Raw genomic sequence first — 26920 nt, forward strand, 5'->3', positions numbered from 1 at the left:
ACCTGCCCCCCTCCCCACAGAGCCCCAGGACACCCCCACCTCATTGCCTCTACACATTAATGGAAGGCCCCCCTCAATCTGTCCTCCCCCATATAACTCTCTGGCACATCACTGCCCCTTGACCTGACTTCCACCCCTCTTCCACCCTGTCTCCTCCCACTCTGCTGTGGATGATTTCTGAAATGGCCAAGGTCCATTTCTTCTCTTGAAGCTCGGGACACAGCTGTTCTTGTCCTGGCCGCTCCAGGAACATTCTCATAGGCTGTGTCTTCCCCCACAGTCCTTGGGCAGCCCCAGGCATAAGATGCCCCCACAGCCTGGCCCCTCCTTGCCAGACCCAGGACCTCTCTACCTCCCATCTCTTTCCCTAAAGCCTGTGCTCCTTGTGTGGACTGTCTCATTGCCACTGTCAGGCCTGAGACGCTCTCACTCTCTTCCTCTCCTGAGGACCCAGTCACCCACACTGCAGCAGGCACACAACCGGCCATGGGAACTCTAACAGCTGCAAGCATCCCAAGGGGCAAAGGCACAGCCTCAGGGATTGTTCTACTGCACCTATTTCTCCAGAGGCCTGGGACACCTTCAGAACCTGCCTCCCCCTCCACAGGTCCAGGAACCCTGGCAGCAGTGGACACCCCAGTGGTTCTGCTTCTCCACATGCGGGAACCATCCCCAGAGCTACTATCCCTCACCTTCAGGGGCCCAGGGACCTCAGAAGCTGCAGGTGTTTCCACAGTCACAGAAACACTAGCAGCCACAGGCATCCCAACTGTCTGTCTTCTTCCTGATAAGCCCAGGAGACCCTCAGAGAGTGTATCCTCCCCTGTGAGCTCAGGGAGCCCCACAGCCCTGGACACCCCTGCAGTCTGCCTGTCTCCAGACAAGCATGAGATGCCCCCAGAGCCAGTCTTCTCCCATATGGGCCCAGACATCCTGGCAGAAGCAGGCATCCCCATCCTTATGGAACCCTTAGTATCTGCAGGTCCCCCCTCTGTCTCTCTCTCTCCACCCAAGTCTGAGACATCCCCAGAGCCAATTTCCTCCTGCACAGGCCCTCCACCAGCTGGAGATAGCTCTGCAACCACAGGTATTCCTGCAGTTTGTCTCCTTCCTAAAAGCCCCCCAGAGCCAGTCTCTACCTCCAGAGAGCGAGGTAACTCAGGAGCCACGGGAAGTCCAACAGTCTGTCTCCTTCCCCAGGAATGGGGGATAGCCCCAGAACCAGTATCCTCTACCACAGACCACAGCTCCTCAGGAGCCATGGGCATCCCAATAGCATGAACCCTTTCCAATGGGTTCAAGCCATCACCAGAGTTGCTTTCCTGGCATTCAGAGCCAGACACACATACGGGGGCAGGCACTCGGGAAGGCATACTCAGAGCCAACGGAACCCCAGTTGAGGTGCCCCTGTGCTTAGGCAATGCTGCTGCCTTGGACAACCCCACTGTCTCAGACATCCCCATCGCCTGCCTTCTCCCACACTGGCATGAGCCAGCCCCCCAGCCAGCCTCCTGATCCACAGGCCCAGGTACCAGAGCCATCTGCTCCCCTAAGACCTGCCTCCTTTCCCACGGGCTCAGGACACTGCCACTGAGCTTCTCCCCCCCAGCCAGCCCTGGCCTTGCCTCAGGCACAGGCACCTGCAGAGCCTGTTGCCTGTCCCACAGACCTGGAGTGCTGCCATAGCTGGTCCCTTCTCCCCTGTCTCCTGGTACTACCACAGCCGGGGACAGCCCCGGCAGCTGGCCTGTTTCCCATATCCCTGGGATGCTCACACAGTGTGTCTCCTTTTCCAAAGCCCTGGGTACAACCACAGCCTGTTCTAGACCACACAGGCCACGGGCACCCTGAGAACCTGCCTCCTGCTCCCCAAGAGCAGAAAGCACTGGAGTCTGTGCAGCTCCCCCTGACCCTGGGTCACCTCCACAGCCTGTCTCTACCCACATGTCCTGTCCCTTTCCCCTAAATCCTGGGTCACCTGCACATCTACTTTCCTCCTCAGTAGCACCAGGCAACCACACAGACTGTCCTGTGCCCCACAGGTCAGTGATATCCCCGGACCCTATATTCTCCACCTCTTGTCTCCTTTGCCACATGTCTAAGGGACCCCCAGCAATAGCTTCCTCCTCCACAGCTCTGGGAGCATCAGAGACTCCCATAGCCTGTCCTCTTCCCCATAAACCTGGGGTATTCCCACAGATTGCATGTTGTGCCAGAGCCCCAGGAACCGGTACCAATTGCCCCCTCCTCCCTAGACCTGGCGCATGGCCACAGCCCATCTCCACTTCCCTGGCTCTGGGCACCTCCACAGCCTCAGGCCATCCCCTGACCTCAGACAACCCAGGAGTCTGTCCTCCTTCCCAAGGAACCAGAGCACCTGCACAGCCCACCTCTTCTACCACCCTAGGCACCCCCAAGGGGGGAAGTGCCAGCCCAGCCTGTGCCTGCCCACAGCGGCCTGAGGCTCTCTCACAACCTGCCCCTAGCCCTACAGCACAGGTTAGTCCTGAGGTCCCCGGGTAGGATCTTGCCTGTCCTCTCACCCAGGGTCCTGTGACACCACTTTGGCTTGTCTCTAACCAGGAAGCCCGGCCAGGGACACCCAGTTCGAATGACCCCTGTCCTGCAGGCACAGGAAGGAGCTCCACTCGGCTTCCTTCCCAGCATCCTGAAGCCACTCTCATAGCCTGCACCTTCAACCACAGTTCCAGAATGCTCCCATGCCCCAGAGAGCTCGGACGGCCTTTCCTCTGACAGCCGCCGGGACTCCTACAGTCTGCCTCCTCCTCCCCAGATCCAGTCACCCACACAGACCCAACAGACCCCACCACCTCGGGCTCGCCCACAGCCCCGTTCACCCACACAGCCCTGGGGTCTCTTGCAGCCTCAAGCGAGCCTGCATTCCCAGGTGTTCCCGAGGCCTTGTTCAACTCAGTGGAGCCGCAGGTCTCCGCGGCTTGTCTCCTCCCCAATGGCGGTCGACAATCCTGCAGCCTTTCTGCACTCACACTGCACATCTCCCGCACCGAGGACCTCACCCGGCGCCTGGCTCCACAGCCTCGGTACTTCCCTGCACCCCATCGCCTCCCCCACAGCCTCCGAACACCCCGCCGCGACCTGCTGGTCCCCACGCAGCGCCGGGGCATCCCTGCCGCTAGCTCGCGCCGGCGCTGCCCGGCCGGGCCCCGCCGCTGCCGCCCTGCTCCTAGCTCCGGGCAACTCCCTGCCCAGACGGCCGCCTGTACTGCTTTCTTAGTGCCTAGTCCCCGGCAGCGGCACGCACGCACGCGTGCACACACACACACACACACACTCGGATCCGGCCTCGCAGCCTCTCTCCCTCCTGCCCCCCACGCACCCTCCCCCTACCCCCCAGATCCCGGGCCCACTAAACCTAGACAGAATAAAAGGTAACTGGGGGCACGGAGAAGAAGAATCGGCCCGAGTCAAGATCTCCTCTGTCCCAGGTCCATGACGCCTAACGCAGCTTCCCAGAATTCCCCCCAGCTTCGGCCCGAGCCCACCTGGCTTGGGGCGAAGCGCAGCTACCAGGAGGCGGGCAGGCAACCCCCAACTAGGCCTTGCTTCCGGCCGCTCGCCCGGTCGCCATAGCAACAGGCGCCGAGCCGCTTGGGAGTTGTTAAGGGCCCTGAGACACTTAAGTCTCCAGGTGTTGTACGGCGGCAGCTTTGGCAGCCAGTGTCAATGACCAGGGGGCCGGGACCAGATTAGGGCAGAAGCCTGGGTAGAGGAGGCAAGCCGGCACCGAAACAGCTGAGAAACGAAAACGGAAAGACGGTGCAAGCGAGTAGTGGCCCTCGAGGGCTCCCGTAGCCCCGCAGAGCGGCGCAGGCTTCCGTAGGCCCCGCCCGGCCCCGCCCACCGGGACCAGGCTCATCCCCACCCCGCATGGGCCCCGCCTCGCGGCGGCGGGACCCTACAGCTCCTCCGGCCCTCGGCCCTGCGTGTCCCCATGGCGCTCTTCGAGGAGGTGAGCGTGTCTGGGTTCGAGGAGTTCAACCGGGCTGTGGAGCAGCACCACGACAAGACTATTTTCGCCTACTTTAGCGGTTCTAAGGACGCCGAAGGGAAGAGCTGGTGTCCCGACTGTGTGCAAGGTGAGGCCGGGACTGGGGGATGCTGCCCAGAAGTGGAGGGAAGACGGAGGCGATGGCCAAAGCGGGCTTGAGAAGGGGCACAGGTAGAGTCATGGTCCGGTGATCCACGGGCAGTCTGAACTGGCCCTTTGTCCCCTCCTAAATCCTTCCCGGTTCCGCCAAGATAGTTCTTTTATCTTCCGACCCAGATCACCTTGGGATATAGTTCTTTAAAACTTCTCATTTCCGCAAATGGTTAGTGTCTTACAGGACACGTAAACTGGTCTCCTTTCAGTCAGCAAATATTTCTGCTTTTCATTGCTCCGGGCGTGTGACATAAGGCCAATCAAGACTGGGATTGCTCCTTAACCCTTAAATTGGTTCTAGGGCCAGCAGAGGACACCTGACTTGTTTACCTCCTCAGAAAGTCTTAACTTCAGGTTAAAGTCTGAGTTCTTTCCAAGAGCCAGGGGGAGAGGGCAGAGGACTGTACAGCTGATGTGTAATTATTCTCTATTAACTTTTTTTTTTAAAGCTGAACCAGTCGTCCGAGAGGGGCTGAAACACGTTAGTGAAGGATGTGTGTTCATCTACTGCCAAGTAGGAGAAAAATCTTAGTAAGTAGGAAAAAAAACGCTCACTCATATACGCAAGACTTGCAAACTTAGGTGGAAAAAGCCTCAGAGATTCACTCAGGTTCTGCGTTTTAAGGTAAATTCTAATAAGTCAAACCACTGAAAGCTATTTAATTCTAATTAAATGTTCCACTAGAATTAAGTGAAGGTAATTAATTTGGCTTGATGTAAATTCAAAATTTAATGGCTTTTATATTTTTGTCACACTTTAAATGAAAACTTTGCAGAGGGTTAATAAGTTATAGACCTTGTGGGTTTTTTTTTAAACGTTTAAAAGATTAATGATTACTAGAATACTAAATATAGGAATATGTCAAATATTAAGCAAACTGTAATTAACCAAATATTTCTCATAATCATTTTTTTTTTTTGGTGTAGTTGGAAAGATCCAAATAATGACTTCAGACAAAAACTGAAAATAACTGCAGTGCCCACACTACTTAAGTATGGAACAGTGAGTATCTTTTCTTTACTATGTTGAGTCTACAATGCACTCTATCAGAACGCTTGTTTTACCAGCCACATTTAAAAGCCAGGTAACCAGACCTTCTTAGCTATCAGGGAGGTAGAGGTCGTGAGGATCAAGGTTTGCCCCAGCAGAAAAGTTTGTGGAGACCCCATCTCAACCAATAAAAGCTGGGTGTGGCAGTACATACCTGTCATCCCAGCTAGGCGGGAAATATAAATAGGAGAATCATGGTCCAGGCGTAAACCTGATACCCTATTCAAAAAATAACTAAAGCAAAAAGAGTTGGAAGCATGGCCCGTGTGGTAGAATGCCCACTTAGTAAGCTAGGCCCTGAGTTCAAACTCCAGTACTGCCAAAATATATAAAAAATCGTATTTGAAAGGATCTTGACATTTCATCATAGACATCATTGCTGTTCACAGTGCAATGAAAACATATAACTTAGGCAGATGTAGTGGTTCACGCTTGTAATCTCAGCACTCAGCAAGTTCAAGACCAGCCTCAGCTACATAGCAAGACCCTGTCTCAAAAAAGAACAAACAAAAAAATACAGCTTGGCTGTCCATCCATTGGCCAATCCCAATAAGCTACTGCAAATGTTTAAATATTAAGTCATTTTCATGTTTTTAAGTTACTTTTCCAAGAAATCTGTAGCCAGGAGTTAGTTGATTCATGCCTTAAAGCACTTACATCAGTGGTTTTCCATTTAATCTATTATTCAGTTTTGAAAGAAAGGGCACCTATTCTATTTCAGTCATGCTTCTGGGGTCCTAAATTACAGTTGAGGAGATGGATTGCATTGGGCTTGCTGTCTCCTGTTTTAGTCTGTGGAGCTTCCTGGTATTTGGGGTTTAAGGCCCTTGAGCCAAGTATTCTAATGATTCATCATAAGGTAAGTATGTTAGCTGTTTCACAAAACTTGTTATTACTAGCTGATAGTTTCTGAATGGCATAATTTCTGTGTTCAAAGACTGGTCATTCGAGGTAGAACTCACTCCACTCCTAGTAACATTTTGTAGCAGTGGTTAAGACTTGACTGTTCTTTGCCTACAGCCTCAAAAATTGGTGGAATCTGAGTGTCTTCAGGCCGACCTTGTGGAGATGTTGTTCTCTGAAGATTAAGAGCTGATGATGTTGGTTTTGATTTCCAAAAGAAATTTCATACTTGCTTTGAATTCGTAACAATAAATGAATGATGGTGTTAAAATCAGTGTAAGTCTAAACAATAAAAAATGTTATTAAAATACCCACGAACCTCCATTTTGCTTGTAACGTATGGAGATCTTAAAGATTTTTAGTAAGACTTCACCTGTGTTAGTAAAAGCTCAAAGAAATATAGTATCAGAGGTGACAAATCACTAAAAGCTCCCAATAGTACAGTAGACAACTTCCAAATCTCTGAAGGAATTAGGAGCTTTTATCTTAAATTCCACAAATTTGCAAAGCAACTTTCTTTGCCTTTAGAATGTAGAACTTACATTTCACTAAGGAAAAGAATAGAACATCTAATGTAATCTGCTTAATTCACTTGGGATGAGGCAGTGGGCAGAGAAGACCTAATGACTAGATAACCTAGTGGTGGGAGTAAGTCCTTCTGGATTCTACTGCTTACTAACTGTGTAACCACAGGCAAGTTACTTAAGCTCCTTTACAAACAAGGATTGTTCTGCAAATAAAGTGGGAATGCAAAGCCAGGCACTGGTGGCTCAAGTCTGTAATTCTAGCTACTCAGGGCAAATAGTTCCTGAGACCCGATCTTGAAAAAACCATCACAAAAAAGGGCTGGTGGAGTGGCTCGAGGTGTAGGCCCTGAGTTCAAGCCCCAGCACTGCCAAAAAAAAAAAACTGGGAATGCAAAAAAGCATTTAACATAGAGCCTGGTTTGTGGTACTTGCAAGAAAGCATTAACTTTCCCAAATGACCACAGCATTTAAGGCTCATCGTAAGAGTTCAGTTAGTAGTTAACCACCAATCTTTTCCCTGCCATCACTAGGTCAATAACATACATGTGATTCTTTTTTAAAGCTAGTTTGCACAGCATGGAGCAATCCAGGTATGTCCCTTACTGCAATTCTTGCTTTGTGTATGAAAAGAAGTCCTTGACTCCAGTCCTTTACAGTAACGTGGTGAGGGGATTATGGACTTCTCCGAGGTACTACTATGTGTCAGGAACAGCTAAGCTTAGACTTTGATATGGTATATTTGATACCCTTTCCTTCTCCATGCCCACTGCCTCCTTAAACTTATCTATAGCACCTTCCATTCTTACTCAGTTGATTCTGCTAAGTGCTAATAAAAACTTACAGATCCACAGAGAAATCAAAGTAGAACAAGTCTGGTTTCACAGAAACAATCTATTAACAAAAAGTCTGCTGATCAAAAAGTACAAGAAAGGTCCCAGGTGCTGCCACAATAATGGTCGGAAGCTTTGTCTTTGCTGTACAATAGAAATACATTATGTACAGGTCGTGAAAGCCTGGTCTGCTACCAGCTCTTTATTTTCCTGAGGTGTTATTCTGCTGCTGCTGTTCTGCCAGAGCTTGTTGAAGGCGCATCCGCTTCCGGGAATAGTGCTGCCAGTGTAGGATCTGCTGTTCATCAATGAATTTTGCACACTGAGCATTCACCAGCTCCTTCCGGAAGTGTTCATATTGGAGCAGTTCTAACATATGTAAACACTGAGGGTACCTGGATTTAAGTTAATAAGTTAATGATCAACATAATTTCAGTCAGTAATGCTACCTTCTAAATTGATTACTCAAAAATGGTCTTGGTCCCTACCATTTCTACTGACATTAATGTAGTATAGGGTTTTTTTTTTTTTTTCTTTTCTTTTTTTGGGGCGTAGTGGATTGGCAGTACTGAGGTTTGAACTCAAGGCCTTGCACTTGCTAGGCAGGTGGTCTGCCACTTGAGCCACACCTCCAGACCTGTAGTACACTTTGATAATGCAGGTTTTTCCTCCTGCTTATGCAGAGAAGCATAAAATGGAAAGTCATTATTAGGCAAAATCTTCAAAAGCAAGATAGGTTAAGTCAGAAAGATTAAGTAACTTGCCCAAGACCATACAACAGAGTGACTAGTAAAAGGAGTCAAAATTTGGAAATAAATCATGCTATTCTATTCTAGTGACTTCCAAAGTGAGGAACATGAACACTTATTTTAGTAACTTTGGTAGCCATTGATTCTCCATCAAGAGTGATGAAAAGATAACTTTTATTTAGTAAACCAACCTCAAAAAGAACTATTACATAGTGGTGGCACAACCCTGTATTCCTAGCACTCTCAGACAGGATGATAGCTGAGTTTCAGGCTAGCTTAGGTTTTGGAGTGAGATCCTATCTCAAAAAAAAACAAACAGGTGGCCCACACCTGTAATTCTAGCTATTTGGGAGGACATCAGGAGGACTGAAGTTTAAAGGCCAGTTCAGCAAAAAGTTCAGCAGATCTTAACACAAAAAGGTAGGCACAGTGGTGCACACCTATCATCACAACTATGTGGGAAGCACAAATAGGAAGATTTCAGGCCGGCTTGCAAAATCTCAGAGACTCTATTCTAAAAATAACTAAAGCAGAAAGGGTAGGGGGTGTGGTTCACGGTAGAGCACCTGTCTAGCAATCAAGAAGCTCTGAGTTCTAATCCCAGTATCACCTCCCCCACAAAAAAAATACCCGGTACAGGATTAAAGCCATTCTGAAATTACATAAAATGTATACCTAGGACTAGCAGATAAGCAAGTACACTGGATAAACAGCTAATTTGGGAGCTATCAGAAAGAGTTACACATAAGGAAAAGGGGAAAGGTTAGGATGAGCTTTAATTGAAAACATTTATATACACTCATGATTTTTAATATATAGACAGACACAGAAGCAGACATAGATGTGTATATCTGTGTATATAGTCCCTAGCTTTGTGTGCTAAAAGGCCTAGCTTACCACTGGTACACTACTACTAGTCCTAGTACTGGTATACTAAATACCAATTAACATACTTAGTTTAGTGCCCAGATCTTGGTTTTCACGTTTTTTGAAATAGGTGATTCCAGGGCTGCGATGGGGAAAGCATAAGATGAACGTGGAACATAAAAAGTACCAAAAAGAAATACTAAACATTAACAGGGATATGTCTAAACACTTAGGAACCAATTTGAAGGTGCTCTCAGCAGCCAAATCTGGACAATTAAGGCAAGAAAAACCAACTGCAATCCACAGAAGTATGAATCACTGATGTAAATGTTTGTAATGAATAAATAACAAGAGAATGCTTTTCCCTACCACAAAATTCCAACTAGTAAATGTAGAATGATGGCAGTAGAAAACCTCACAGTACAAATTGTTTCAGGCAGTATCTTCAATAATGCTAAAATTAATGGGCAAAAAGTTTATGTAACAAAATATTTATAGTCTCAAAGTATTTTTCCATGAGATACTTACTAACTACACAAGGAAAAAAACAGTAACTTGTAAGAAGAGACCTGGAAGTCACCACCAACCTCAACCAAGGAATCAAAACTAACATCATCACTAATAGAATAATATACAAAGGACAAAATAATGTTTCTGTACTTTGGTCACAGAAATAAAAGGGCCCAAGGAACTCTGGTTAAACGCAACTAAGAAGACATGGCAACAAAACAAGCCTAAACTGGATATATATGCAGGACACCAACACCATGGGACATCATGATAAAATCTGAATGGGTCCTGTCGATTACACAATAGATTAATGCTAATGTTCTGAATTTGACCATTGTACTGTGGTTATATTTTTAGAATACCTGTGCAAAGAATACACAAGAATTCTCGTTACTATTCTTACAGCTATTGTAAGTGAAATTATTTCAAACTGCAAAGAAGTAAAATATAAATAAGACTATTAAAACACATTAAATCAAAACTGTAGAAGTGATGCAACCATCTAAAGCTTGGGAAATAGTCTATATGCTACAGCAGTGCTTCTTAAATTTTAATATGCATTTTTAAATAATTTTAGTAATAAAATGCAGATTCTGGGTGGTCTAGGGTAGGGCCTGAGCGCTGCCATTTCTAACAAGCCTCCCAATGTTACCAAGGCTGCAGGTGTGACAGCAGCATTGCAGGGTCAGTACTATGCTGTCCTTCAAAGATATTAAAGGTTTGCTAGTCACACTTCAAAAATAAACACTTTGCCTGTAATTATTGGTAGCTTAGCCTAGAATGCTCTATTCCCACTACCCTGGCTAATTCCTTTTCATGGCAGCATCAGTAGTTAAAAGGATCAGGGTCGGGAGAGGGAATGGGGAAAGGGGGGACAAATGGCCCAAACATTGTATGCACATATGAATAAAAGAAAAAAAAAAGGGGGTCAGGGTCTGAGTACAAGCTGGGTGGCCTTAACAAGGTACTTAAACCTCTCTCTAAAGTCAGTTTCTTCATCTGTAAAATAATGTGACAACTGTCTGGAGCCAGTTGTTGAGTTGGTAAAAATGAAGACCTGGGGTTACCAACTCTTCCTTATTTTAAAGAATAACTGAAAATGTGGATCATTGCATAAAACTTTCTTTTCTTTAAATTTTGGCAACCACTTAAAAAATTTTAAATCTATGCAGACTTAGTGAAATGTTCAATGGATTAATTTCCAACCTCTCTTTTTTAAAATAATTTTTATTATTGTGGTACTGGGGGTACATTGTGACATTTACAGAAGTTCTTACAAAATATCATAGTTGAATTCACCCCCTCCATCATCCGCATTTACTGCAACCTCTTTTGACTCTTAAGTACCTATGTCTGTTGTCTCAGAGGCAGCATACACTGGTATCTCAAAACAAAACTAGGAATGGGTTAAAGCTACAAGGAGGTATGTTTTATCACAATATAAGGAAAGAACTTTTGAGCATCTAGCAAACAATGGAGTCAGCTATACCCTGATGGAATAACATGTACTCTCTGGAAACCTCAAGTCAGAGTTTAGATGACCATATCTCAGCAACTGTGGATGAGACTGAACTTGAAGGTGACTAAAATTTCAAACACTGAGTTTGTAAATCTGCATACATATTGCAATCTAATGAAAAAAGAGTCTTTTCTTTGGACTATTAAATAAGCCAACACTTACATAAAGAGCCAGTTAGTGTCTTAGATAAAGAACAAGTTTGAAACATTTTCCTCTCAAACTTTTTTTTTTTTAAACAATGTCTGGCTAAGTAGCCCTACTGGCCTTGAAGTAGTAATCCTCCTACTCAGACTCCTGACTACTAGTATCACAGATACGTGCCAACACACCTGGTCAAAAAAAAAAAAATTTTTTTTTTTTAAAGAGGTTTTGTAAGAGGCACTCAAACTGCTTTTGCTGAAAAGCACTGACTCCTTACTTGGGCCCACAAATTAACTAAAAACAGGAGAAGCTTGGCATCCCTACCCATATTGTATGTCTTTGCTCTAAGCCATTCTCTTTACAGTCACTTTACAATCACCTTGGATTCCAGAAAGGACAGAACTGGTAACATTTTTATGACAAAGGACTAAAACTTCCAATAAGCAATAGTGGAATGTGCAGGAAAGATCACCCCTCTAAACAAGGACAATTACCTATAATGATGAGGCTGCACCTTGGAGCAGCAGTAATTCTCTCGTGGGAACCAGATGTCTTCCCCTCAAGTGATGACAGCTATAACATCTTCTCTGGAACCCCTCTGAGAACCCTTGGACTGAGATAATGGTCAACCAGAACACTCCTGTGACTGAGACTATATAACTATGCATACCTTCTGTCCCCTACCCCAATTCTTTTGTCTACTTAAACCTATAGCTCATGTCTGTACCGTGAAGATGACTGAGGATGAGCTGAATGCTTGCCTCTTCCCATGGCAATGTCCTGTGCCATGTAATAAACCTCCATTCTCTGCCTTCACCATGCCTCTTTATTTGGCATTTAGGGGAGCGGGGCCAGACCTGGCATACGGAATCTCAGGAGTTTAGGCCTTGGGTCCAAAACTCTGGTTTCAGCTTCACTATTGCTTTTTAACTATAGGATTAAGACAAAGCAAAGGTATGAGTCCATGTTTTTCTGGTTTGGGGATCTGGGGTTTTTAATCATTGAAAGGGAATAGGTTTGTAGTTATAATATGCTTTTTGCAATTTAATAAGTCTTAAAATGAAAACTGTCTACTGAACAATCTGAATGGTGTGTTTGTGTATATGTTTTCTTTACAGTGGATTAATGAATGTGAAGCATTTGACACAGTGCTTGGCACATAGGAGGTCCTAAAGAAAAGACTGCAGCTCTTACACTCAAGTAAGATTTCCTCCAGAAAACATCCTCCTTTCAAGTACCCTAGATTATGAGTTCCTTGGGATCAGAAACCCAGTGAGATAGGGAGAGTAGTAAAAAATTGGATCAGCCAAGACCAGCTCACCTAGGGCTTTAGCCCAAGAAAGAGACTGGATTTTGTCCTTCATGGGATGGAAGGCCACTGAAAGCTTCTAAGCAAGAAACTGATTTACATCTTTAAGGGATTAAGTTGATTCTGTGTAGTAAACTGTTTTGCTTTGTTTGGTTTGAGGGAGTAAGGTAAGAAGAGAAGCAGAAATAACCAGTGAGTAGATTACTGAAGTAATTCAAGTTAGTGATGAAGTGCATTAAGGTGGTGACAACTAAAAGTGGAGAGATTCAAAATAAATTTTTCTAGTGTGAAACTAAGAAGACTGCTGAATATCAGTGCTTTAGATTATAATAAAGTATACACATATTTATGATTACGAAGTTAAACTTACTTTAGATACTTGGCATATTCTGGTTCTTTCCAGTAAAGCAAGTACTTAAGATAATTAACAAATGCTTTGTCTTTGAAGTAACCTCTTTGGGCAAGAACTGAAAGGCATAAAAAAAAAAATTGTAGGTCAAACCAATCCTTGGACTACTGATTTGTGATCTCTAAAATAATCGCCTTATTTAACATCCCCACCACCAACACACAATGAATTCAAAACACAAGGCCTCATTTGCTCAATCATATCTACAGAGCAGCATAAGTAAAATCCCATTCAATTGAGAATGTATAAAAGTAAATACTATTATAAACTGCATCTGTTCTGTCAGAAATCATTAATGGCTAGCTACCCAACTTAGTGAGGTGCTCAACAACTTACAATTAAGGTAATTTGGATTGGCTAAACATTGCACAAATTCCAACTCCAACTGAAACCGAAGTCGATTTCCAGCATCATCTAGGAGAGAAGATAGCAAAAATCATCATAAATAAACATCACTATAGGTAATACTGATTTGTAGAAAGGAAACATCAGTTTAAAAAAAAAACTGATTAATGTTGAAATACATTTCTGTGTAAAGGAAAACATGTGGCAGTCTTCCCAAAGTAGCTGTGTGACTAGGTGTGGGAGGAGAAACCTTCCTTAGGAATCTAAGAAAATCAGAGGCCTGGTTAAAAAGAGTAAGTAGGAGTTTCTCTAAAACTAAAGTAAGTCATTAAAGGACAGAGGCAAACAGAAGGGGCAGGATATCTATCACTTGTGAGCCACTGTGTAGGGATGTTAACATGATCACTGGGGTAAGCCGTAATAACTATGCCTTCCCCTATTTTAATAACGTTATGACCACAATCGCTAAGTGTTAAGTCAACCAGGAAAAAATTTAAAATGCAAGCTGAAAAAGAAACTGCACAGCGTGACAGCGAGAACCCTCAGTGGCAGAATGATACACAACGTTATCCACGACGTTTCAAACTTATGCAAACTCATGTGAGAAGGAAAACCAAGCAGTGACGGTTTCAAATTTAAGTCCTCTCCCTTAGCGTCGCCCGAGCCGGGGAGCTGGTGGGGTCGGAATTTGAATGGCACATCAGGAGAAAAGACGTCCACACAAATCAAAATCTGCAAAAGGCCAAAGAGCTCTCTCCCCGCCGGTCCGACTCTCACCCCGCGGAGAGTTGAGCCTGGAAGGAAGTCCGGGAAGCGGGAGAAGAGATCTGGGCCGAGGACAGTACCCTCTTCAGAGACTCCAGCACAAGAACGCTACTCACCTGTCTCCATAGCGACGGCCATAACAAGCAAAAACGCTAAATCGTCACCAGCCCTACACAGTAACCGCCTGAATTGGCGAGGAGGTACCGGAAGCCACGGCTCACCTTCCGGTCGCGGGGCACTGTGGGATTGGGGGCAGGCACAGCCCCGCTCCCAGGCGGGCGGCTCCGCCCATCCTCGGCCAGTCAGTCTCGCATCGCTGCGCTCTAGTTAGCGTTCAAACGGCGAGAAGGCGGCGCCGGGGCAGCGGGAACACCTGACTGCCCGGACTCAGAGTTTAGAAGGGCCATTTCAGTCCCCACAGGAAATTGATTCCTGTGCATCATCGGGTCCTTAACAGCGTCATAGTTTTCCGCCTTTGTGCCTGCTGGCAACCTAAAGCCCGTTCTGACGACATTTCTTACCAGTGTCCTGCGCAGAGGCGTGACCTAGAGTGACTGGTGGACTGCTGGCGACCCCCTTACACCAGCAAAGTGGCCTCGCCCTTGAGGGACAAGCACTCTACACCATGGGTGGACACCACTATATACAAGGAGAGGACAGTCCTGGTGGAGACATCGTCCCACCACCTGGATACATTGCTGGAATGTCTAGAAACACTGAAACAATCGCAAATGATGGGATGTCGAGAAAAGAATATGAATACCTGCCCAACCCCAACGACCTCCTTGCTAATGTCCGGTGCCTCCCCCATCCTCCTTCCCAACCATCTTACCTAATGCCCATCCCCCTCCAACCTCCCTTTCCCCTCCACAGGATGCTTAAATCCCCAGCCTGTAAGAAAGGCATGCTCTGGCCCCTCTCAGAGTGTTATTCTGATGGCCGAGGGTCCCTCTCAGGTCTCCTCTCCCTAATAAAGACCTGCTGCTTATGAAAGTAGCAGATTCTTTCTCAGTATGTCTCTCTTATCAGCTTCTTCACTTTCCTTTCATTTGGCATGGAAGCCCAAATGAAACCCAAAAGAAGGGGAACACCATTCTTGGGCTACCCCAATTCCATGGTGATCCTCATATGGTCAATGGTGGACCCCCATGGAGTCTCCAGTCCAGGCTTGATACTGATGCACTAAGGCCAAGAGGCACCTAATTTCCCACCAAGAACAAGGCCAGTGCCCACCTCTGTCCCTAAAACCACCCAACCTCTCCCTCTCTCTCTCTCTCTCTCTCTCTCTCTCTCTCTCTCTCTCTCTCTCTCTCTCCCTCCTGTCCCATATCACTATCTTGTATATGACTCTAACACTACTATATTTTTTGCTGAGCCTTCCCATCATACAATTGTTTTGGGCATAGGATTAGGGGCAACTGCTCCTTTTGATTGGACTCGAGCCCAAAAAATATTGCTAGTTGGCTTTTTTTACCTAATAGCCACACTACTCAGGGGCCTGACCTTTTGGTCATACATATGCCCCTAACTTCCCATTCCTTTGTGACCTCCTGCAGGACCCTGTGTTGATTCCACTCAGCACAGTCAACACCGGCTCCAATATCTACAGGGACCGGTAAGACCTGGCCTGTCCATCCAGCACTCTATGGCACCTCAGTGTGCTGGACTCTGGCTGTTCTTGCATTTGGTATTCCTATTTCTCTCTTTCACCTTCCCGCCATTTGGCCTGGAGAGAGTCTGGCCCCTGGCTATGTAGGTTAGAGACAGGTTTTTCCAGTTTTGCAAGTATTCTCTGGGGGACACCCTAGGGAAAACTTCCTAACCTCTACCATGGGTAATACCCACTCAGAAATTTCCTCTGACTCACCCCTGGGGTGTCTTTTATACAATATTACCAAACTGGGCCTAAAGGGTGAACTAAAACCAAAAAAACCTCATCCATTTTTCTACAAAAATTTGACCTCAATACAAATAACAAAATTCCTCTAATACATGACTTTCTCCTTGCCCAGTGCTACGTGACCCTCTCCACATTGAGATTCCTCAGGTTTTATCTGTTGGCAATAATGGCGCCAATAGGTTTCAGTTCTTACTGCACCCTTAAGCTCCTGTTTTCCAGGGTCACAGTCCTGCCTCAAGTCTAGCTTGAATCCTCCTTCTGCCCCAACCTCCAATCAGCATGAACCATAAGATCCTAACCAATCAGGTCATGCTGAGTCCTGCTGAGGGGTATTTAAGCCCCTGCCCCTCTCTCTCTCTCTCTCTCTTGGCTCTCTGCTCTCTCCCTCTCCCACCCGGCAATAAAGAATCTCTTGGCCAGATCACTCCTCTCCACGTGGTCATTTTGGGGCCCACATTTCCTTACATTATCTCTCTGCTATGCCATCCCTACCTCCCTGCTGCTTTATCAAAACACAGGCTGTCTGTTTCTCTTCTGGTTCTCCTCCCTGCTACGTTATTCCCCTCTTTGATGCTCAGACCCACTGAGGGTCAAAGAGCATCATCTTGATCTAGGGGTTTGTATTTTCATAGCATTGTTACATGTGCAGCCATTTTTCTTTCTATAATGGCCTCCATAATAGTCCCAATAGATCATAATACTAGGGAACCAGGCAGGGCAGTATTAAGCATGCTCCTAGGACTAGGCCCATTGTCCCTATCAGGGTTTTGAATCTGCCTATGGCAGAAAACCATCCTCCAAACAGGTCATAGGGATCCCATGCTCTCCAAGTCTGGACAGCGTCATGGGCAAGCTTTCTCATTCTGTGATTTCTTTTATGACCTTTCCTTCATCATCAATATGTAAGCAGCAGTTGCTCAGGTTAAATTTTTCACAAACTCCTCCCTCAGAAGCAAGCAAATAGTCTTAGACTAAGCGGTTTTGATAGATGGCATTGCACATTTTAGCACTTTGTTTTGCCAGCAAATTGAGAGATCTGGCTGTTTCAGTAGTTATATTTTTAATAACAGACTGCAGCCTGATGATGCAGTTGAACATATATATAGAGGTGCAACAGCCCCAGGACCCATCTTCTCCCCAAGTGGCAGGACCATAGTATTGGATGATTTGCTCAGGAGGCCATTCATTATCTTTTCAATTACAAATTTGTAAGGCACCCCATTTTTGTCTACTTAATCTTCCTTTATATATGGACACTCCCAGATTTTCACCTGGTCTGAGGGGAAGCAAGGAAAAGGATGGTCTGATTGAGCCTAGCACACAACACCCAGACTAGCTACTAGGTAGCACCATATAAGCTTGTTTCCCACAGATCCAATACAGCCCTGGGCACACACCAATCTATGTTTTCGGTAAGATTGTTCTAAGCTTTTCGGAGATTAGAAAAGTTGGCCAGTGGGTGGGGCTGGGGTTCTGTGTGGTTTGGAGCTCCCCACCATTGGGTTTCCTGGGCAGTGTCATTGTAAAACTTCTGTCCTAAACAAGTGAAATCTCCCACTGAGCTGGAGAATTGACCTTTTGGGCGGGAGATACAGTAATTTCCAGTGATGGAAGTTTTTAGGAACCAGACACTTTTCCTGTGTTTTGGGAAGGCAGTCTCATTAAAAGGTTCCCATGGGTCCAGCTCCCTTGCTTCCCAAGGCCACTGGTCTCCCATGTTGGTCCCCCCACAAACACAGCATGAAGTAACATTCAGTGTCTGGACTATAGACTCAGCCAATGAGAGGAACAAGTTTTTGGCCTTGGTAGAAATAGAAAATTCACTCCTCATAAAAGGAGTGAAAAACTTGGTGTGAGGAACTCTCATGGGTATCAGTTACAAATCTGAGGTACATCAGAGTCCCAGGGCCAATGCCCTTTCCATCTATCCTTATGCTAATTACATGTCCCTGTGTCCAATCGGATGGCTTAAGTACAGTGAAATTTACTGGGTTACAGGTGCCAGGGGTGAAAGAGGGCTGCGTATTTTTTTTGTGGCCCATGAAACACAACCCCAATAAGGGCAACAGTAAGAACCCACATCATCACATGGCCAAGAGTTGTCTCCACAGTACATATAGTTATCATTTGACAGTTAGGCTCTTTTCCAAGTTAGGCCCCCACAGCCACCTATACCTCCATATCCACCTTGGTCTATGGCTGCACATGCATCAAAGAACATTGACACTGGTTTATCAGGGCTAAACACCTGGGTGGGTCTGATGAGGTTCCCAGGGATGCGGATACTCCAGATCCATTGCTCCCAAGGGAGGTAAGTGGGGTTGAAGCAGCTATGCTGATTACCATGGGAACACACTAGATAGATGGTATGGTTGTGAGTGCATGACCTGATGACAGAGCCTGCACAGGAATAGTAAGTATGGAAAAGCAAAGTCCTAGTGACAATACTTCCTGCCTGAGTACTATGCATTCATAGGTCACAGGTTGAGGGCTCTGGGACCACGAAGGAAAATCAGGTCAGTAACAATAAACAGTAGTTATGCATCCTGCCCAAAAGAGGAAGAAGAGAGCTAATAAAAACCTTTTGCCATGAGTCCAGTTGGCAGGAGCAGTTTCTGCCAAGCCTATGGTGAAGACTAGGGTGAGCAACAGATACAGGCAAGGGGTGACAATGCATTTCAGTGAGATAACTGGCATAGAAAACAGTCCACTTGCCCCATTGGAGAGTTGAGTCCTCAAGCTTCTGCCATGCATAGACTAGTCAGTCAACTTTCAGGGTGACTAGAGCAGGGCTGTCATCCCACCGTTCGTGGTCCCTGGTTGTTTCCTGGGAAGTAGGGTCCTGCCGAGGGAGGACGCTCAGGTTTTGGAGGGAGATCTTACACTGTGAAGCCGGATTAGGGATGCACTCCCACTCAAGAGAAGCTGGCTTGACTCAACTGTGGTGGATCCAAGGAGCAATCTCTGTTACTTTAACTGCAGTGGGGATAGACAAGATAACAACAAAAGGGCCCCTCCAATGGGAGTTTTAATGGTTGGACATTTTATTCTTTTACCCAGACAAGGTCTTTTTTTTTAACTGAGTATAATTACCATGGCAACAATATATTATCAGTATGTATGTCCAAGAAAATGCACTGTTTAAAAAAAAAGTTAAAAACACCATCTTTAACTATCAAAGGACATGTTTAGAGCCAGTAAAAATAGTAATTTTGTTTCTATTTAAGTAGAAGACCCTGTCTAAAAACTATGAGTTTGTATCTGGAAGGGCTTTAATACCAGATAGCCACACATGCATAAGAACCATTTCCTCAATCCTCTCAGCCTTGGTTATTTTTGAGAGTTCTGTCACGGGTGAGTCCATTTAAACTTTGGCAGCATTCCCCCCTTGTCTCCAAACTGTTTGTCTCTGAGCAGTCTCTTCTGAAGATCTGTCTCCCATCCAAGTACTAACCAGGCCTGACCCTGCTTAGCTTCTGAGATCAGATGAGATTGGACGCATTCAGGGTGGTATGGTAGACTAATGAACTTTCTTGATTGGTCATTTTCTTTCCTCATTGTGAGGATTTGCTCTTTCCTGGATTTTGTTTGGTTGGCTGGTTTGGGTCCCACATCAATGTAGGGGGGGGTATGTAAATGAGCAGCTCAGGTGGGAATCAGTGCCAACTAGACCAAATTTAAGCAACAAAGAGGCTTCGAAGGAGTGGCTCTTAGGCAGTGGACGTCTAGCCAAGGACAATACAAAACAAAATCTAACAAAAGCAGACATCTAAAAAGCTAATCTGGTTGATGCATAAGTAGTTATTAGAGTCATTTTTTGTGGACCTAATTGTAAATGCCTCAGAAGGATCAGAACTGTAAGGACAAAAACTTAAAAGAGACAGTTAAAATTCTGATGGACAATTTAGCAAATAACAGAATAGTATATCAGTACCACTAACTTTTTGTTACTGTGTTTATCTAAATTTTATATTTTAGAAGGCTTGATATACTTAAAAAACTTAAATATATTTAGTATACAGGAACCAGCAACAGCAACACAGCTCTATAGAGGTTATATATGCATATTAGTTTAGTTGTTGCTCTTGAAGTAAAACCTTAGATTTTTTCATCAGTTGGAGGGAGGGAACAATGTCAGTGACACCAAATAGCCCAGTCACAGACACATATAGGGTACTGACTGCATTAGAATCACCCAAGACAGCAGTTGTTTAACCATGAGGTCCTCTAGGAAATTTTACTTAAAACAACTCTTAAAGGAACATGACTCATTCAGTTGCCTTAGTAGGCAAAACCCTGACAAAAATCACCAGAGAACACAGGTAAATACTTATGGGGACTAAGTGTGGCATTAGGAAACCTAATGGCCAAGAATCATGGCTCAGACGTTGATAAGGGATCACATCCCAGATTGTTGACATTAACACATGGCTCATGACATACAGCAGGATCCCACCAACCTAAAATAACATGGAGCCCCCTAAAATAACAGGTCCAATATGCCATCCCAGGCCAAAAGTTCCCTCCTCCTGACATGTGGAAGGAGTAGGACTAACATCTCCACTCTGTTGACTCTAATAAAAACTAGAGGTCTTGACCTCCAGTACAGTGCTCCTTTTTGAGTTTTTAAAAAAATCTTATCTGGAGGGCGCGCTTTGGCTTTGTTTGTTTGTTTGTTTGTTTTTGCTTTGCTTTCCATAAGTAAATCTGTCTCAACCCTCATATCAATGCAACAGCACTCCCTGTATTCAGGTGCCTCTTGCCTCTCTGTGTTTTAATAAACTCTTGTCTTGACAAATTTGTGAATTAACCTGTAGCACCAAAAATTCCTGACACTTGACAAAACAAAAACCATTTTTAAGACAGTTTTTTTGGTAAATGTTATCAAGAACAATATAATATTTTTAAGGTAGCCTTGTTGTTATGAGCTTAGAGCATTAAATTTTAGCTTAACATTAGTACATTAAATTTTGACCTTATAAACCCTTTAATGTAACTGGATTTTAGTCAACTTAATCACTTACATAAGCATTTATAATATCCATCTTTTTATGACAACTTACTCTGTACCTTTGTGACAACTTATTTTGTGTCTTCTTGGGGAGCTTGTCTTTATCCTTTTTTTATTAAATAAATATTAAGTATTTTTTTAAAACCACATCCTTAATACTATTCATATATATATATATATATATATATATATATATATATATATGTATATAGTTACTTGTTGAAAATAACTCATAAAGCCTTTTAACTTAGAACCTTATATTTGTATAAAAAAAAAACAGAAAAAAACCCTAAAATTATTTTTGTATAAAAATAATTTATAGAAAGCCCATTTGTTAATAGACCCATGTATTATAAGAGAAAACTACAACCCAGGTTTATTTACCACAGAATGAACTACCCAAATTTTAAGATTTCTGTTGCAGGCTGTGAGCCCTCCTTTTCTTTTTCTTTTTTTCTCTCCTCTGGTTTAAGCCAGAGTGTTAACCCCTGAATGCCTGCATCCTAGTGAGACCTGACTGAAATAAGTTTGAAAACCTGTTTTCTTAAAAGTAGCAGTGGAACAGAGTAACAATTTTTTTACATTGACTGTAATAAGAACCATCCTCAAGATGCTTTCATATTTATGTGTAAAAAGCCTAAGCAGTTTATAATAGAGATCTTTAAAACAAACACCCTGGTTTTTTTTGTCACCTTGAGTATAACATTAACCTTGTAACAGCAGTTTAAGAACTATTTTGAAGTTGCATACACACACACACACACACACACACACACACACAAAATTAGAGTGCACACTCAAAAAAAGAAAAAAAACTTTTTAGTTATTCGCAGAGGACTATCCAGTAGAATGGTGGATGATGCATCCATTCTCTTGTGAGTCTCCCTCTTTGGAATTGAATTTTTTGTTACCCATCCCTTAACCTCAGTTGTGGCTATTTCCCAGGAAAAGCTTAACCTCCCTAATTCCCAGAGGTGTCTCACACCCTTTTGCCCCACTTCCTAAACCTGAGAGACCTGGTTTCACCCCAGATAGGGTTACTAGGGGTCCCTGGGAGGTGACCAGTCTCCCCTTCTGCTTCCCAAGGTAGGCCTGAATTCAAACCCAGGTTCTTACCAGTCTGACAGGCAGTGCTCTCCTCCCCTCACTGATTCCACTGTGCCTCTGAGGCCTTCACCTTGACTCGCTGGGAGGACAAGTTCCTCCTCTGGATCAAGCTGTCCACTGGCACCTGGTGGGATCTTCTCCTGGTGGTCCAGGGGATGCATCCCGGCAACAAGGGAGGTGACAAATCACTGTCTCCACAATCCCGGCAAATGAGCCCCCAAGAAATGTTGTGGGGATCTCAAGCTGAGATATGGGACACTGATGCAGATCAGCTCCTAAGAAGCAATGTTTTATTGTGCCAGCACAGGACCAGCAGACTCCTGTGCAAAGGCTGGGCCCCGAAAACAAAGGAGTCTCTCCTTATATACCCTTGCAAGCAATCCATATATGGTTATATACAATCCTATAGGCTACTTTACCCTAGTGTTACTTTCCCCTCCCCAGTGCCATGTAACCCTCTTCACATTCCGATTCCTCAGGTTTTATCTCTCTGCTATGCCATCCCTACCTCCCTGCTACTTTATCAGAACTCAGGCCTAGACTGTTTTCTTCTGATCCTCCTCCCTGCTACAAGACCATCTTCCATCACTGGATTTCCACCCAGCACCTTACCATCCAGCTACCTCACCATTAAAAACCTCCTCCTCTACTTCACCCAGCTTTATGTCATCCTTTCCTTTTTTGTCAGTTCACAAGATATAAATAGCATATAACTTTAAAACTCTTCTCTCTAAATCTGTCTCAGCCATAATGGAGGTTATGTTCACCCCTCCTACTCCATGCCCAGCTCCTGTCTCATCTCCTGGACTGGCCATTCAGGTGAGGACAACAGAGACAGAGATGGACAGGGAAAAGGGGGGAAAAAAGTCCTGCTCAAGTCACATTGTCAGTTCTGTCATCATCCCAGTTCTCTCAGAATCACATGGTCCCAGGACTACAACCATAAAATTAATTGGAAATCTAAATGTCATGTGGCTAATGATTGGAGCTACTTTTCTGTCCTGACCTCCTGGTCTCCCACCTAAAAACTAAGCCTCTAAGTCTGCCTAGACACTCTACTAACAGTTTTCTCCTTTAAGTCTTGCTTTTGAGGTGAATGGTTTTCCCATTAAAGACATGTCAAGGCTGGGAAGGGGATTGGGTAATATCCAGGTCACAGCAGGTGGCCACCCTGGGCTGGCCCATTTGCTCTCCTGGCCAAGGCACCATGCAGATGGGATAATGGACCCATGACCTCAGACTCATGTGAGCAGAGACTGGAAAAACCAATGATAGAATTTAATTCTCTACCTAAAATGCTCCATGTATTTAAAATTAAATTCTCAGTTTTCTAGGTTATGGCATTGTTGGAATTAAAACCCTCTGGTGCTGAAAACAGACAAATCTTGACAAGGCAATTTCAAGAGGATGCAAGCATGTGCTCACTCCTGCTAAGCAAACATGCAAGCACAAAATGGCCGACTGTGGTTCCTCCTTATATCTTTGATGTAGTTGTACCTGCCCCTAACTCAGGATTTGTCCAGGTCAAAGGTTCACAGTCTTTCCCAATAGGCTGAAAGGCTTGGGGGATAGGTTTGGTGGGCAATGGAGTCATACAGGAATCTGGAAAAAGAAGCAAGGACCCTTTAAACATGCAAGCCACCTAAGATGGTGACCTGAGGAATTTTTAAGTAGTCTAAGAGGGTAACAAATACTTTGAAGTAAAGAGCATTTTTCTTACAATTTCCCCCTCTTTTAATGTAAATTATTTTCTTCAAACTCATTTAGGAGCCGTTGGCTGTCATGTTCCTGCATTTCTAATACAAACAAGTTATTTTGGTAAGGAGGGGGTGATTGTTTGGGGAGGGCTGTCTTAATTAACCACTGTATTAGTCCTCAGATACAAGGAATTATGCAGCATCCTACTAAAATTAAAGCTCCAGCTACTATGATCAAAGAGGTTAAGATTGAGGTCATCCAACCTGTTAGGAAAATGCTGCACATCGCACACAAAGGAGACTCACGAAAGTTATCTCATGTCCAAAAGTTTAATAAGTAGGGTGGCTGGCTGAGAAAAGGAAAAGAAAAATGGCGCAGCAGCTTTTCTCTGTAGGTCTGGCCTTAAGTAGTATTTGGGAGAAAGCAAGGGCAAGGGATGGACAAAGAGAGGGGGTGGGGGATAAGGAACAGTAGGCTTTGTTTTGCAAGGAGTGAAACCAGCTGCAGCTTAGGCAGCATCCTTCCCCCATTTTTTGCTTAATAATGATGAGGGTGGGGGCTGAGGATCAGGAATTGGGGCAAAGCATCGGTCTCTTTAGCTGCTTCCTGCTGGCAAGGGGCCATTGTGTGGGGCAGGATCCTCAGGCTCCTGTGGCTTCCTGGATGGGGCCTTTAGAGTAGTTTTTTTGGGCGGTTTTGGAGAAGTTGATATCCCAGGAGGTACAACTGGTTAAAATTTTGATTAACAGTAACAGACATGTAGTATGAAACAAGAGAGGAAGCTTAAGAATAGGCAATTAAGAAATATAGGCATTAAGGTGGGCATTAGCCAGAGAACCACTGTAAAATGTAGTTCCCTAGAGGGTTTTAAGAGCCCATTCCTTAAGAGGTGCTGCCACTGGGGGATTGCATTGAGCCTGACAGCAGTGGGTGTCATGAGAATGACCAGATGAAGGCTGCTCCATTGAAGTCCCAATGGAGAGGGTAGAAGATCTTTTAGGAGAAAAAGATCCCCTGGTTTAACAGAAATTATTATAGGGTGGGGCAGGATCTGGTCTGCATGCTCTCTGAGAAGTTCTCTGAGAAGATTAAGATAAGGCAGATAGTCAGCCAGAGGAGTAGGGTCTGTTGGAGGCAAGTTTTCTAAGAGAAATGGGTGGCCATATATTACTTAAGACCCAAATAGGAATATTAGGAGGAGCATAAAAAGGTGTCTGCTAAGGGACTGCATACCTAGGTATCTAAATTTTGTAAAATCCTATAACTCTCAGGAAAGCTCTAAGCTACTTTTATGGTATGGGGAAATGGGAAATGGAGGATTGGGTTGATTCATTCATGACTCAGGGAGTGAGTCTGTCCCTTTAAGAACACACCTAGGTAGATGACCTGAGGGAGACATAATTGAGCCATCTCCTTAGAGACTTTGTATTCCCAGAGGCCAGAAAGGTTTAAAAGGGACTGGTTGCACTGCAGATAAGGGGCTCCATAGTTCTGCATTGAAGAAGGGTGGCCTCTGGGTAGTACCAATCTAATAAGTCTCTGGTTAGGGCGTGTCCACAAAGATGAGGGCTCTCTTTAAATTCTTGTGGCAAAACTGACCAGGTTAGTTGTTATGAAGCGTTTGTGGGACTTTTAAAGGCAAATAGAGGCTGACTGTTAGGATGCAGGTTAAATGTAAGACTTTTGGATAAAAGAGAGATTTAGCTCATCATTTTACATAAACTGACACTTTTAACTTTGTAAATGTTTGTACCATATTTAGATAAAGTCTAGATACCAATCACAGTTATAAGGTGGTCATTTAATAGACTGTTGCAAGAGCAAATATACAAATGAACTCTGGTTTAGTAGTACTTAAAATGTGACAAGATTAACAGAAAACACAAATAATTTCTTTCATAAAGTCTTTTTTGTAGCCTTTTTTTTAGATGTTACTCAGAACAGAACAATATTAAGATAACCTTCTTATTTTATAGACATAGAGAATTTGATTTTAGTTTGACAAGACCCTAAAAATCTTCTAGACAACTCTTAGATTATATTTAACTTTAACTTTATTACATATTGAAGCTTATTATTATACATTTTTAAAACTTACTCAGACCTTTATATAACATACTAAACCCTTTGATGGCTTGTCTTTACCCCTCCTATTTGAAACAATATTTAGGACAAACCCTTTTTTATAAAATCCTTTTTACCTAAAAACATTTTTTTAACTTTTTAAAAAAATACATTCACTACCTATTTATATCTTTTTTAGTTGTTTACTTTGTACCTTGTATTTTAAAATTAATTTTTATAAGAATTTTAAATTTATTATAGGAGCTGAAGTAACTAATTAGTAGTCTTTGTTTTTAAGGAATTTATGATAGGCATAAAGCCTCATCATCCCTCAGGCTTGAGGCAACATTATTTTGGGTGTGGAAACTGTGCAGGATTTTTGAGTTTTATTTGAATAGGGAAGGCCCGTCCAGGCTCGCCCTACACTTATCTCATCAATTTACATTGTGGGATCTATTTGTTTCTGAAGGAGGGGGCAGCAGAGATAGCTGCCTGGGGGAGGAGAATTTGAGTTTTACTTGTGATAGTAAATCTTGTTCCAGCAGGGGCACAGGAGTTTTAGGTACTATGAAGAAAGAGTGACAGACCAAGAGCAGGCCAGAGGCCAGGTAAACTAGCACTCTAGGGGCTGGCCAGATTTGTCCTGAATGATAACCTTGTCATTGGACTGGGGACTGGGAGAGAAAGACAGAAATGGGCTCCACTGTGTAGGAGGAAAATGATCTTTAGCTTTTTTACCATTATGACTACCCTAAGGCTCCAAGAAGTGGAGTGTGGACAGGAGGCCCTGGGACCCATCAATCCATGGGAGGTGGCATCTCGCCTTCCATCTGGAGACAGGGGCACTTAGACCTCCAGTGGTTACTTTTCCAGAGAGGGAAGGGTTCTGGTTGGGGGCGGACCTGTCTCCCAGGCTGTCCCCCTTAAGCATTCTCTGAAGAAGTGCCCCTCCTGTCCACTATGGTAGCAAACTCGAGAAGTAAGCCCCAGTCGGGTGGGGGCAGCAATGAGGTCATGTCTCTTATCTTTCTC

General features: G+C 44.4%; 3 protein-coding genes across 9 annotated transcripts in view; 1 reads left to right on the forward strand and 2 right to left on the reverse strand.

Annotated features, from left to right (window-relative positions):
* Positions 1 to 14194, reverse strand: part of Kiaa0753 (KIAA0753 ortholog) — a 71580-nt gene extending 57386 nt beyond the window's left edge. For 3 of the 6 annotated variants that reach the window (XR_012438777.1, XM_020176437.2, XM_074047131.1), the window contains exon 1: positions 3525 to 3789. The gene's annotated coding sequence lies outside the window, so the exon portion shown is untranslated. Of the gene's footprint in view, positions 1 to 3117; positions 3142 to 3524; positions 3790 to 4311; positions 4520 to 12959; positions 13057 to 13334; positions 13413 to 14120 lie in introns of those variants that run through there. The other 3 variants (XM_020176439.2, XM_074047129.1, XM_074047130.1) reach the window with 3 other exon arrangements.
* On the reverse strand, positions 42 to 3898 carry LOC141413634 (uncharacterized). The gene is made up of 3 exons (XM_074044770.1): positions 3767 to 3898; positions 3525 to 3687; positions 42 to 3223 (listed from the first exon to the last, which is right to left on the reverse strand). The coding sequence occupies exons 1-3, from the start codon at positions 3896 to 3898 to the stop codon at positions 57 to 59; spliced, it is 3462 nt and encodes a 1153-aa protein (XP_073900871.1). The 3' UTR covers positions 42 to 56.
* On the forward strand, positions 3870 to 15122 carry Txndc17 (thioredoxin domain containing 17). 2 transcript variants are annotated; one of them, XM_074047134.1, is made up of 4 exons: positions 3870 to 4118; positions 4633 to 4714; positions 5111 to 5186; positions 12399 to 15122. In XM_074047134.1, the coding sequence occupies exons 1-4, from the start codon at positions 3974 to 3976 to the stop codon at positions 12441 to 12443; spliced, it is 348 nt and encodes a 115-aa protein (XP_073903235.1). In that variant the 5' UTR covers positions 3870 to 3973; the 3' UTR covers positions 12444 to 15122. The 2 variants fall into 2 exon arrangements, with proteins under 2 accessions (XP_073903235.1, XP_020032031.1); XM_020176442.2 differs by lacking the exon at positions 12399 to 15122 and adding an exon at positions 6255 to 6447 and having other exon boundaries at positions 3873 to 4118.
* The last annotated feature ends 11798 nt before the right edge of the window (positions 15123 to 26920 follow it).

The sequence above is a fragment of the Castor canadensis genome, chromosome 11 (assembly GCF_047511655.1).
Source record: "Castor canadensis chromosome 11, mCasCan1.hap1v2, whole genome shotgun sequence".
Lineage (NCBI taxonomy): Eukaryota > Metazoa > Chordata > Mammalia > Rodentia > Castoridae > Castor > Castor canadensis.

Excerpts from the sequence above, each read along its gene's own strand:
- LOC141413634 (XM_074044770.1), bottom strand. The coding sequence starts at position 3,898 with ATGAGCCTGGTCCCGGTGGGCGGGGCCGGGCGGGGCCTACGGAAGCCT. Across the intron at positions 3,688-3,766 it reads TTCGTTTCTCAGCTGTTTCG|CTGCCGCCGTACAACACCTG; the intron begins GTGCCGGCTTGC and ends TGGCTGCCAAAG. Across the intron at positions 3,224-3,524 it reads TGCGCTTCGCCCCAAGCCAG|GGAGTTGCCCGGAGCTAGGA; the intron begins GTGGGCTCGGGC and ends CCGTCTGGGCAG.
- Txndc17 (XM_020176442.2), top strand. The coding sequence starts at position 3,974 with ATGGCGCTCTTCGAGGAGGTGAGCGTGTCTGGGTTCGAGGAGTTCAAC. Across the intron at positions 4,119-4,632 it reads GTGTCCCGACTGTGTGCAAG|CTGAACCAGTCGTCCGAGAG; the intron begins GTGAGGCCGGGA and ends TTTTTTTTAAAG. Across the intron at positions 4,715-5,110 it reads CAAGTAGGAGAAAAATCTTA|TTGGAAAGATCCAAATAATG; the intron begins GTAAGTAGGAAA and ends TTTTTGGTGTAG.